Genomic DNA, 13,525 nt, shown 5'->3' on the forward strand with positions numbered 1-13,525 from the left:
GTCTGCTGAAATATGATGGCTATCAAGGACTCTATTGAATCCAAGCATATCCAATTCCCCATCTTTCCTTCACCTTTAGCTAGAAACAGTGTGCCGTCCTTGACTGGGGGACAGAACATGTTAGTCCTTTCTTCTCGTTTGATGTTAAATACTTATGGATGTGTTATTGCCAGGCTGCCATGTTATCATGAAAGCGTGACGAAGCCGTGATTAAAACGTGGTGGTAAGCACGGCTCGGCTCAGGGGCTACGTCCGGTGGGCCGATGCTCTCAGGAGTGGCTTTTGAAGGGCTCCCTTTACCTCGTCTCCTGGCTCCTCTGCACATCGGTGGTGATCTCAGTGAGATTCTCAATCAGGGTCAAGTTGTCCTTCAGCCAGGATATCCTGGGGGTCGGGTAGGCCTGCACCTCCACCACGAACTCTCTGACCTGATGCAGGTTCACAGTTTCCAGATGGCCAAAGGTGGGCCTGATCTGGACGAAGCCTTTCTCTGTGAAAGCAGGGGTTCCCGTTAAATAGTGACCACAGCAGACGCATCCCAACCAAGTACTGCCACTGACGAGAGTAGTGGGTACCGTGAACAGAAATGGTGACTGTCTTCATTTCCTTGACCTCTTTCGTGGCCTGGCGGGCAGCACATTCATAATCTCCACTGTCCTTCACCGTGGCCTTGGGGACGGTCAGCGTGTACACCAGTTTGATGGACGGGAGTTTGATCTCCTCCAGCATGGTGATGCCTTTGTTTCTCTACAGTGGCACACAAGAAAAATGGTCATGCAAAACGGTCCTTCTAGAGTGAGCCCTAATGCAGGGCTTGTGAACGTAGGTGGGCTCATCCGGCCTAAGCCCTGTGCACCTGGAAGACTTGGCAATCGGCAATCGTTGCTAGAGGCTACATTCTCTTCAGTAATGTAGACCCTGCTAAGTGACCCATGCTACTGCCATAACCCTTTGCCCATCCTCCTAGAAGTCACTTTAATTAAGCTAACTGGGCCACGTACAAATCGTAAAAGGGCATGAAAGAAAGAAGGGGACTAGCTTAAAAGAAGAAGGGAACCTGCTAACAGGGGTGGGACAGGGGCAGGGGGGTGTGGGCGGGGGCAGGGGTGCAGCGTTAATGGTGGATGAGCATGGTCATGTGTGTGTGTGTGTGTGTGTGTGTGTGTGTGTATGTGTGTGTGTGTGAAAATGCCATAATGCATCTGCTATTGTGTTCATTTCATATGCAGTAACAAGAGATGAAAGTAATACTAAATCCAGGACCTGTAAAAAGCCGTGCTTTAAAGTGTGGTGGCTCACTGCTCTAACCCCAGCATGTGGGAAACTGAAGCAGGACTAATCCCCTGAGGATGAAGCTAGCTTGAGCTATGTAGCAAGTTCTAGGCCAGCCTGGGCTACAAGAGTGAGCTCCACAAAACCAAAGACGAGTAGAAATTAAAGCACTGGGATAAGGCAGTAATGTAGCAGCGAATCATGTGCTCAATTCTCAGCAACCACATGGTGGCTCACAACCTTCTGTAATGGGATCCAATGCCCTCTTCTGTCATGCAGGCGCACATGCAAGTAAAGCACTCAAATAAATAAATAAATAGATAAATAATATATGTGTGTGCGTGTATTGTTTTTTAAAAGAGTAAGGAGGAAAAAATACATTCATGGTATATATAATTGACACATGGATTTGTTCCCCATACATAATTGTATATGTGTGTTTTTGTTGCCTATAAGGAGCCCATCCACAGTATTTTTTTAAACTCTTTTCTTTAAAAGATTTATTGTATTTGTTTTATGTAAGTACACTGTACTTAGATATGTCCTTGTCTTCAGACACACTAGAAGAGGGCATCAGATCCCATTACAGATGGTTGTGAGCCACCATGTGGTTGCTGGGATTTGAACTCAGGACGTCTGGAAGAGCAGTCAGTGCTCTTAACCACTGAGCCATCTCTCCATCCCCCATCCACAGTATTAAACACCAGTTCTGCATTTGATTTTCATATTCTTCATACATAGCTCTCATATACTCCCTACAGCCAGGAGAACGGATGCGGCTTTAGTTATTCCCCAGTTAGCTGGAAGGAGTAGGTGCTCTCGCGCAGCTTGGTAACCACAGACCCCAATGACATAGATGCTTAGCCACACTGTCAGATGCCTCACAGCCCCACTGAGTGTGAGCCAAGACAATGAGGATGCATGACTCTCTGCCATCAGCTAATATCTAAAACCCAGGCCTCTCTCGCCTTCTGGATGTTTTAACGTTTGTGTTGTAGCCACACAACATTCTTGTTTGTTTCTGCCTCCTCAAGGGAAGCATGTCCCTTTGTGGTCATGTCAAACTCTCCCTGACTGAGAAAATTTAAAAGTTCTGGAGTCGAATGAGCCCATTGTCCAGATGGGGAAACCGAGGCCTGGCGAAGCTCAGGGATGTGCCCATCCTCAAGAAACACCTCTGGCATGTATACATTAGGAGTCCTGCTGCGTCAGCTCCATGCACTCCCTATCCGGGGTACCTACCACCTCTCCAGGGTAAGTCCACTGCAGGTCAACCACCTCATTGTTAAAGACGGCGCAGGTCACCACGATCGTTTCTCCTGCCTTATACACAGTCTGGCGTGTGTCCATCTCCAGATTCAGTTCTGACGTGGCTGTGAGGACGTGACAAACAAAATATACAGTATAGTTAGGATCTCAGAGTAAAACCTGCAGCTGAATCGGGCTCATTAAAAACTATGAGAAATCGTGTCCTAACTAGTGTAACCAAGGCAAACACTGGAATGTCTGAGAAACCTGGACTCGGAGTCTTACACCACTTGGGATAGGGCAGAAATACCAAATAATAACAACAGTAAAACTCAGTCTCTTTTAACCAGAACACCACATGCCTGGGCCGTATGGCTGCACCCTTACAAGCCACCTTGAGGCTCTGTGCCCCTGGCTGTCACTTCTATTCTGTGTCACTTCTATTCTTCGCGCCTCCCCAGAGCCCAGCACAAAGTAAGTTTGTAACAAGAGGCAAGTGACATTTTCTCACGTCTGCTCCGTGTAAAGTCCTCCCTAAAATCCGCCAGTGCGGACTTCGCCAGTCAAGCCAACCCCTCACATCAAAGGGAAGCAGTTTAGCCTCTTTAACTATAGACTTCCTTCAAAACCGAAATCGCTTAATTCTTAAGTTACTGAAATTAATCTAGGACTCCAACCCCCCTGGGGTGTATGTTTGTTTCTCAGGGCTGTGTAGTCAAGAATGTTAACCAAATAGTAAGAGGCTAATGCAAGAAAGAATTCCTTGCGATACTTTTCGGGGAGCGTGCAGTCTTACACGTAGAAGCAAGTTCGGCCTGTGGTGTTTTTTAAGCCTGTGTTATTACAGCCACGTTGTACAGTGAAGGAAGAGGCAATGATCAAACTGAAAGTCCTTGTGTTCCCATTGCTCTGACTTAAAAGAGGTGAGAGTACCTTTCAAGGCATAAACGTTAAACTCGCTGGTCTTGAACGTCCTCCCTCTGACGGTGGCCTCACAGATGTAAGGCCCCACACTGAAGGTTCCGTTGAAGCCCTGCCTGCTGTCGTAGGAGGCAGGCACCAGCCTCCCGTTATTGTGCAAGGTTACTTCAGTGTCTGGATCCGTGGTGCGGCAGGGTATGATGGCAGAATCGTCCTCTTCCACAATGACTAAAGAATCCGTCATGCCGAGAGGCACGAAGGCCATGTCTGGGTCTGTGATTTCAAAGAGAGAAAGAAAGAAGAATCTATTAAGGTTTCATTTCATTTTTACACACATTTAGAGAGGAAAAAAAGTGTTCTGTCATCATCGTCGTCGTCATCATCATCATCAATGTCAACGTGTTGGTGGTACTAAGGATACATCTCATAGGGCCACACATGCTAGACAACTTCTCTATGACTGAACTATAACCCCAGCCTGGCATTACTCTTGCTAGGTCTGAATGTTACCTTTGCACCTATACACAAGAGTCGCGCTACCACCAACATTCGTTATTTTGGCAAGCAGAAAGGAACTTTAAAAATCAAACAGAAACAACAGCTAAGTGCTGGCAATTATTAGAAACACCAGTCTGGATGCCCCATCGAAATTTTGAAAATCAAGAGAACAGTTGTAGTCCTTGTCTCTTTTGTATGTCTGTTTGTTTATTACTTTTCACATTAGTTATGTTTGGCTTTGTTTAAGATAAGGTCTTGCTGTGTTACCCAGTCTGGACTAGTATATGTCTTACTGTCCTTGAACTCATGATCAATCCCCTTGGGTATCCACTACCTTGTCCAGACATACTTCTTATCACATGAACTGCTCTTAGAAACCCACGATGCCTATAGCTGGTATCATTGACGAGTAGCACAAATGTCTCTCAGGAAATAAGAGGCTCGGGCTGAGAGGAGCGGTGGGATACCAAGAGCAGAGGCAGAGCATGCTCTCAGCTACCCAAAGACCCACTTGACACCCAGCAGGGATGATTCCACAGTTGGAAGCCTTTCTTGGCAAAGTGTCCCTAGCAGAACTGCTGTGGTGAGCAGTACTAAGATTCTGTCAGCAGCATTAGCTGCAGCAGGGCCTGGCTTTATAACTGCCCCAGAGAAGGTCCCACAGAACAACACTGGATAGTGTTGGGTCGTGTTCATACTGGAGGTGGGAACTGGGAAGAAAAAAAAATCCAGACTAGTTTAGGCAGACTGAAACCTCGAGAGCCACTTTTTTTTTTTTTTGGTTCTTTTTTTTTTTTTTTTTTCGGAGCTGGGGACCGAACCCAGGGCCTTGCGCTTCCTAGGTAAGCGCTCTACCACTGAGCTAAATCCCCAGCCCCTCGAGAGCCACTTTTAACGAGGCCATAGTCCATCTGTTCACAGCACGGAGAAAACCCTCCAGGGTTAGAAACTCTCACTGAAGGGAATCTATGTGTTCATCATCATAATTATCACCATCATCACCACCACCACCACCACCACCACCACCACCACCACCATCAACAACATCCATGTATAGCATTAAAGCAATGTGCTAAATATCTGTCCTTTTCACAACAAAGTGTTCTATTATCAGAAAAGACATTTCAGAGCTGGACAGAAGTAAAATGTTGGCCATGCAAACGTGAGGACCAGAGTTCAGATCCCCAGCACCCATGTATGTGCAGTAAAAGCAGGGTGCAAATGGCAGCCCGCCTGTATTCCAAAGCTCTTTCCATTCTCCAACAATATACCCATTGTCCTAATCTGTGACCAGAGTTCCAAACGCCTAAACCCTGTCCACAAAGACTTCAAAGAGGTAATCATCCATTACAGGTCCAGGTAGATAGACTGATATCTCATGCTTCAGTGGGGCTTTCCTTTCCAAGACTAATCTTCCCGACTACCAACTACTACCTATATGACGTACAGGTAACACCCAGGTCCTTCTTGGTACAGCTGTTCATATCAGGAGACAACGCTGTGCACAGATACCGACAGCTACAGACCGGCAAAGGGTGAGAGCAGGGGAGAGGGGGGAAGGAGGGCATCTCACCCAAATGCATCTGAAGCTTTTAGGTAAGCCTGGGTTCCAGAAAAAGCACATCACTCCAACCACAGGGGGCTTGACTATCTGAAGCCTAGCCCTATAGCCCTCAGAACCTAAAGTCACACTCCCCGGCAATGCTTCCGGTCAATGACTGAGGGCACCCGAGGGCTGTGGGCAAGAAGGCCATGCAGTACTGATCCACTTAATGGAGTCCAGCAGGGCCGTGCTGGATATTCTCACCCCTTTCCTAGGGCTTGCCCCTTCTAAACCCAATGCACGTAACTTCCGTCTTGGCATCCGCTTGTCAGCAAACACAGGATTCTATCATTAACACGGAAATGCCCCTAAATGTTAGGGACAAAGGCCAGAAGAAGTCCTTCCCACTTGTCAAAAGGAAATGCACATTTGTATGAAAGCTGACACGGGGTGGCTATTTGGAATCTATCCTAGCGAACTGTAAATATCCAAAGCAAGGCTTGCCTGTTCACCCTGCATCCTACACAAGGCACGGTGCCTGATACACTTGTAAGCGCTCGCTCACATTGACTGAACCAAATAGAATTTGATTCCTTTTGCACTATCCCAGTGAAAGACATGCCACAGTAAAGACTTTTCAAAATGAGTAGAGCCCTGACCTTGACCATGAGCACTTCTCTGTAGAATCTACAGCCTTGCACATGCTGAGAAAGTGTTCTGCTACTGAGTTATATCCCCAGCCACACGGCCGTCTTTATTAAATACCATGTATTTGTCTGTTTGTTTGTTTTGTGTGTGCGCCAGTGTTCTAGCTGGATGCATACATTACGTGTATGCAGTACAGGTAGAGGCCAGGAGAGGGCTCTATTCCCATGGTAATAACAGCCAGATACATCTCTGTTGAGTCCTAGGAACAAACTTGGGCCTTCTGCAAGAGCTGAGAATGCTCCCAAACCGGAACCACCTCTCCAAGCCTTCCATGAATTTTTCTTGGTTTGAACGTGCAAATGATCTGTATTTCATTTGTGCATTTTGCTGCTCATAATGTGGGTAGTCTCCGCTACCTGAGAGGCTGAGACAGGAGGACTCGCTGAATCTAGCAGTTTGAGGATAGCCTGGGCAACATACCAGGCTCTCATCTCAAAATCAACAACAACAACAACAAATATCGGAATCTCGTACCAAATGCAAATAATTCTTTCTGTGCCTCGGGAGGTGAGGTTGGTAAGTTCAGAGCCAGTCTGGTCTGCATAAGGAGACTTTATCTTATAAACGAAACCAAAACCAAAACAAGCAAGCTAAGCACCCCATGCCTTTAACCCTAGCACTCAGAAGGCGGAACCTGGGATTACTATGAGCTGGAACAGCAAGAGGCTCAGGAACCAAAGACAGACAGACAGACAGGCAGGCAGGCAGGCAGGCGGACATAGAGCTGAGGAGAAGGCCCAGTGAGTAAGAGCGTGTGCTGCAAAAGCATGCGTACCAGAGTTCAAATCCCAAAGACCCATGTAAAATAAATCTATATCCTTCGCTCTGTGGAAGGCGGAAGCAGGAGGATAGCTTGAGTTTGCCGGTTCCCGACTTAGCTCCAGCCTCAGTGAGAGTTCCAGTGAGAGAATCAAGTACAGGGAGAGAGCAGGACATAGTGTCCTCCTCTGGCTTATAAGCAGGAGAGGGAGAGAGACAGAGATAGAGAGACAGACACACTGAGACAGAGACAGACAGAGAGAGACAGAGAGACAGAGACAGAGACAGAGAGAGACAGAGACATGCTGAGACAGAGACAGACACACTGAGTCAGAGACTGACACAGAGACACAGAGACAGAGACAGAGAGACAGAGAGACAGAGAGAGACAGAGACATGCTGAGACAGAGAGAGACACACTGAGACAGAGACTGACACAGAGACAGAGAGACAGAGACAGAGAGACAGAGACAGAGACATGCTGAGACAGAGACACACTGAGACAGGCTGATACAGAGACAGAGAGACAGAGACAGAGAGAGACATGCTGAGACAGAGACAGACACACTGAGACAGAGACTGACACAGAGACAGAGAGACAGAGAGAGACACAGAGACAGAGACAGACACAGACAGACACAGAGACAGATGAGAGAGACATGCTGAGACAGAGAGAGACACACTGAGACAGAAACTGACACAGAGACAGAGAGACAGAGAGAAACATGCTGAGACAGAGACAGACACAGACAGACACAGAAACAGATAGAGAGAGACAAAGGAAGGGAAAAAACTGTGTTTTCTACCTTGCAGTCTCTCTGCGATAAACATTTATGAATTGTGTTTTATGAACCTTAACACGGTGGCTCAGAGGCAGGCAGGACAGGCTGCAGCGCGGTGTGAAAGCCCCGCCACTCACCTGGTACATAGATATAAATGTGCCTGCCTTCGATCTCACTCTCTTCTGTCTGAGTGTGGTTGTAATAGCAAGTGTACCATCCGGTGTGGGCCGCTGAGGCGTTGACCACTTCCAGCACCGTGACAAAGAGGCTACTGTTGTTCTCCTCGGTTCTGATTTCCACGTTGGGGTCCTCTTCTTCAGACATGGGGTGCTGCCAGCTCACTTCGCTCTCCCCGAAGCATCTCAGAGAGAAGGACGAACTCAGCGGCACAATCTTCTCATTCTCATTTGGAAGGATGGAGGGTAATAAGAGCTGGCAGACGATGAGGCTCGGCCCTGTAGAGAGGAACGGCCATTGAATAGGACCAGCCAGAGAGGACGGCTCCTCCAGAGCGCTGAGAGGAGCCACAGTAGCGGCTTACAGGAACAACGGCCATTTCTACGTGAAACTCCGCTGCTCTGGATGCACATGAAAGGCCCCCCATTATAGCAGCCACTGCATCTGCTGAGGGCAGCAAGTGTTCCAACGGCCTCAACAGCCCCAGCAAACGCCCCGTATTCACCCCTCCAAACACTCCAATGGATAAAGGATGTCTGATTCTAATTCCATATTTCACACTCTTATGTGTGACCATAAAATATCCCAGTGCGGTCTGCACTCAGGCACATATGGCTTCTTTATCTTGCATATGCCCTGCAGAAGTTTCCCTCAGTTTAAAAAAGAAAGAAAGAAAGAAAGAAAGTGGGCAGGAGATGTGAGAAGAGGGGCAGGGAGAGACGCGGAACAAAGCACAGAGCAGATCTGGGCTCACTCAAGAGTCGCGTCTTCCCTCAGTGCCGCCCTCTGGCACGCCATCTCTCCTTAATGATTTCCAAACGCCTAAGCCGGAAGGCATGGGTTTCAATCCACAAGTAATAAATAAGACGCAGGCAGGGAGGGGCTCGGGACTAATCTCCAAGCGTCACGTTTCACTCTAGCTCCCCTGGACTGGTGAGAAAAAGGAGACGAGTTCTGACCTAATTATTAATTCATGGTCTCTAGAGTAATGTCTGCAACACATAAACACGTGGATAGAATCTCCCAAGTGCCAGGTAGGCGCTCGACCACCGAGCATCTCCCCAACCCTCTTTTCATTTTGGTTTAAAGACAGGGTCTCACCATGTAGCCCTGGCACACTGTGAATTTATGATCTTCCTGCCTCCCGAGTGACTGGGATCACAGGTTGGAGTCACTAAGCCTGAAGAAGGGTGCCGGAGTATTTATTCTATTTGAATATGCTCAAATCGATCTGCCCCTCCTTTGCTGTAAGCCCATCCATCCCCAGAGAGGGGAAGAAGGTGGCGGGCACGTTTAGACAGCATGGAGATTATTCATACCCTCAGACCATTGATAGAAAGTGTTTGATTTGAAATGGAGTTGGCGCCATTTAGCCAAGGGTATCAAGAGTTCCTGGAGAACTGTTGGTTTCTTCTCACCCCCTATGGACCTGTGTGCAGGTGAGAGGCCCAAGGAGTGTAGACATAGGAGAACAAAGGATGCAAATGAAGGTACTTACCTGTGAGGAGACAGCTGAGGACCAGAAAGGCCTGGGAGGTCCCCATCGCTCCTGAGAACTGCAAAGGACAAGAGACAAACATAAATAAACAGCATTAGCCAAATGGAAAACCACTCAGAGCCAGGTCCTCCCACAATGGGGATCCAGGTCCCCCCCAGTGGAGATCCTCAATGGTACATCAGCAGAAGCATGTCCCGGCTTCAGGTTGACAGCTAATACAGTCAGACCACTGAGAGGGAAGTATCAATGAGAATGGTGGAGCCTGAAAGTCGTGCCAAGGTCTGCAGACCCTGTATCCACGGGGGTGGAGGGAATGGGGGGGAAGGGGAGCAATAAATGTTATAACTTTCTTGGCATCTAAGCTGGAGAAATCTCTGCTTCACAAGGGCTGTCCCTTGTTTCGTGTCATAGTTCATCAGCAGTTTCAACCTTCTCACTTTCAGAAAAGTTCCTTGGGCTGGAACAAACAATTTGACGATAAACAGTGGTTTCGAGGCAGCCCTAGTTTGGAGGCAGCCTCTGTGAAACAGAGGCCTGTGAGAGCATTGGCTTCCAGCCTGTGTTCTTGGGGGACCTGTACGTACAGCCAGGCCACTAGAAGCTTGCAAAGCCCAGGACAGGCACATAGACAAAGGGACAATAGAGAGAAGAGAGGAGAGGCCCAGCATGGTGGATGTACATGAAATTCCATCAATTGTGAGGCATGGAAAACACCACTCATTGTCAAGGTCTCTGCAGACCAAATTCTGGGGAGTAGAAAGGCTCCTTCTTAGAACTCGCTATTCAGGGGGGGCCCGTCATCCGTCACAGTTTCTTACTGTGAGGCACAGAGGTTTAGCAAATGATCCAAAAACATAACCAGGGGCAGATCCAGTAGTGAGTGAGTGAGTGCGTGCGTGTGTGTATGTGTGTGTTTGTGTGTCTGAATCTGTGTCTCTGTGTGCATTTGATTGTGTGTGTGTATACACGCGTGTGTGTGTGTGTGTGTGTGTGTGTGTGTGTGTGTGTACAGGTGTATGTGGAAGCAAGGAGTTGACATCAGGTGTCTTCCTCAATCATCCTACACTATTATTTCTTTTTAAGGCAAGGTCTCTGTCTAACCTGGAACTCACCAATTTTGGTAGACTGGCAGGCAAGCAATTCCTACAGATCTGGGAAAGGTTAGCCTTTCTGTGCCCACTCTTTCCTAATACAACCTGCTCCTGACCCCTCTCCTCTATACACCATAATTAGAAAACCTAATTGCAGGGTTGTGAACCAAATGCACTTAGAAAGATGCTGTCTGGCTTAATGGTCTCTGAGGATGTTGGCAGGTGCCGGAGGATGTAGTTTCCAAACTGCTGTGGTGACGGCCACAGCAGGCCCCAGAGCCAGGCTGGTTGCCTGATTTACCACAATTAGCAGTCAGGGCCTGTGTGTTTGTACACACAAATATCAACCTCCCACCGACAAGCCACTTGGCCAGCTACAAAGCAGCTCCCAGCGCCAGCTTGCAGGCTGGGGTTTTATCACGTTCCCATCCTGTATCTCCCCAGCCTGTACCTCCCAGCCAGGACCAGCAGGATCTTTCGAGCCCCACTAAGCTCAAGAGAAAGGACCCAGTACACGGACAGAGCAGCCTCTGAAGAACATTCTATCCCAGCAAGGCTCCAGCAAATTTCCTTCTGTGTGTCCAGATATGGTGGACTTACTGCCAGGGATGATGATTTACTGGCCTTCAAAGTGGGCAACGAAAACAGGGCCTCTGAGAGAGTGATAACGATGCAAATGTCCACATGTGTTTGCTTAAGATTTCTAACTCCAGACTCTGAGAGCAGCAGTTGCCTGACTGGCAAAACTGGGTGTATTTATGAAGGTGCATGGCGTTACTCATCTGTGACACAGACAATCCGGCCACGAATTATTGTAGCCCGTCCGTCCCACAGTGAGAAAGAGAAAGAGACTCCCCGTGCTTGCTTTATGGAAGATCTCCAGAAGGGAGTCTTGGTTTTACTGGTGCTTTCCCATTCTGCAAGTACCACTCTTCAGTCAGCATCCGGGAACATCCGCGGGTCAGACAGACAGATGGGAGAGCCGAGGTTACACAATCCGAGGCTCGTAGCACTGAAAGTCGGTGCAATGGGGGCTAAACACTTTGCAAGGAGGAATAACAGGTTTTGGTTTTTGTTTTTTTTTTTTTTTAATTATGAATGGGGCTGATGAGACGGTCTGGTGGGTAAAGATGCTTGCTTGCTCCCAAGCCTGACGACCTGAGTCAGAGCTGCAAGACCCAAATGGTGAGGAAACAGAGCTGACTCCCACACAGGTCCTCCGGCCTCCACGTGTGTACTGTGGCACACACAGGGATAATAAATACATGGATGTACTTTTAAATCAAATCACTTATTAGTCAGGCATAGTGAAGTAGAGACAAAAGGCTAGCCTGGGCTCTAAAAGACTTAAAAAGAAAAGATTTATTTATTTTCTGTGTGGGAGTACTGTGGCTTTCTTCAGACACACCAGAAGAGGGCATCAGATCTCATTACAGATGGTTGTGAGCCACCATGTGGCTTCTGGGAATTGAACTCGGGTGCTTAGGAAGAGCAGTCAGTGCTCTAACCGCTGAGCCGTCGCTCCAGCCCCAGAGACTTTATCACAGATACATAAACAGATAAATACTGTGTCTCGCTCCCACGCTGAATCCACGTTGGGTGTCAGTCTCCAGCCTCGGTGTTCACAGCTCAAAAGCCGTGTCACCGTTGGAGGAACAAACCAGAGTGTGAGATTGGCTGCCTCGCTCCCCCTCAGGGGCCTGGGACCTCTGTAACCTGCTGTTCTCATTCCTTCATGGAAGACGCGCTGCGCATCGCATCAGACCAGATTCTGATTCCAACTCTGACACCCCGTCCATCCCTCTGAGCTTCCGTCTTATCTCTAACTTGAGACCAACCATCATGGGCTTGCCTGATGGCCTCCCTGCGTCCTGAAGGACAAGTGTGCAGTTTCAAAGTGTCTGATGCTCACTTTGGCTCTTCCTGCAGAGGCCTAAGATGTTAGATGGTGCCAGGTCCCTTAATCCCTCCTTACTAAGCAAGTGAAGCCCTAGACACCCCACAGCTCTTCCTTCTGCCTAGTGAGGAGGAAGAGGAGGAAGAGGAGGAGGAGGAGGAGGAGGAGGAGGTGGAGGAGGAGGAGGAGGAAGAGGAGGAGGAGGAGGAGGATGAGGATTAGGAGGAGGAGGAGGAGGAGGATGAGGAGGAGGAGGAGGAGGAGGAAGAGGAGGAGGAGGAGGAGGATGAGGATTAGGAGGAGGAGGAGGAGGATGAGGATGAGGAGGAGGAGGAGGAGGAGGAGGAGGAAGAGGAGGAGGATGAGGATGAGGAGGAGGAGGAAGAGGAGGAGGAGGAGGAGGAGGAGGAGGAGGAGGTAAACCTCTAGCTAGCATCACCGTGACAATTCTGCAACATTAACTAACACGAACAGCCCTAAACCACAGAAGTCAAACTGATTGCAGCCGCTGTCTCCGCCCACCCCCTTTCCATCCCTCTCCTCTTCCTTCCCTCCCTTTCTAGTTCGTTCTTCCATATACACGATGCAGCCCAGATTGGCCTTGAACTCCAGATCCTCCTGCTACAGAGCTCTGCACCATCCCAGTCACCCCACTGCAAAGGTGAAATCCCCCCCTGAAGGTGAGTCTCTCACCCGAGACCACAGGGCAAGTTGGAAAGTAACAGGATGCAAGCTTTCTTTCAGAAGAGCTACCATTCCCCTGAGGCTGGGGCCAGCTTCCCCGACAGTAAGGGAGAAACTCATGGATTCAGCTGTTCAGCCACTGGACAACGAAATCCACCCCGCCCTGTCCCAATTAAAGACCACAGGAGACTCTCAGCCCCAGAGCCACCGAGGCTCTTCAAGACTCAGATTTCCGAGGTCTGGTTAATTTCGGCTCTCCTAAGTTAATTCTAACTATGAAAATAACACATCTCAGTTTTTGTTTTGGTTTTCCTCTCTCTACTCAGTCTCAGAACTTCAGCCTAGGCAGGCTTAAATACTAGTCTGCAGTGGCGGCCACTTCTGCGTTTTCTAGCCCAAATTATGTTTCCCAGACCTGTACCCCACCAGGGTCTGTTGTGTTTTGAC

The 13,525-nt window shown here is 48.6% G+C and overlaps 1 protein-coding gene across 7 annotated transcripts in view; it reads right to left on the bottom strand.

Moving 5' to 3' along the window:
• The window catches only part of Pdgfra (platelet derived growth factor receptor alpha), a 48,578-nt gene that overhangs the window by 29,235 nt on the left and 5,818 nt on the right, over positions 1–13,525 (bottom strand). For all 7 annotated transcript variants that reach the window (XM_006250880.5, NM_012802.1, XM_039091626.2 and 4 more), the window contains 6 exons: positions 9,407–9,464; positions 7,869–8,186; positions 3,454–3,714; positions 2,515–2,645; positions 576–747; positions 301–490 (listed from right to left, as the gene is read on the bottom strand). In XM_006250880.5, the coding sequence (XP_006250942.1) occupies positions 301–490; positions 576–747; positions 2,515–2,645; positions 3,454–3,714; positions 7,869–8,186; positions 9,407–9,452 (1,118 nt within the window). In that variant the 5' untranslated portion in view covers positions 9,453–9,464. The remainder of the gene's footprint in view (positions 1–300; positions 491–575; positions 748–2,514; positions 2,646–3,453; positions 3,715–7,868; positions 8,187–9,406; positions 9,465–13,525) is intronic.

Source organism: Rattus norvegicus, chromosome 14, assembly GCF_036323735.1.
Source record: "Rattus norvegicus strain BN/NHsdMcwi chromosome 14, GRCr8, whole genome shotgun sequence".
NCBI lineage: Eukaryota > Metazoa > Chordata > Mammalia > Rodentia > Muridae > Rattus > Rattus norvegicus.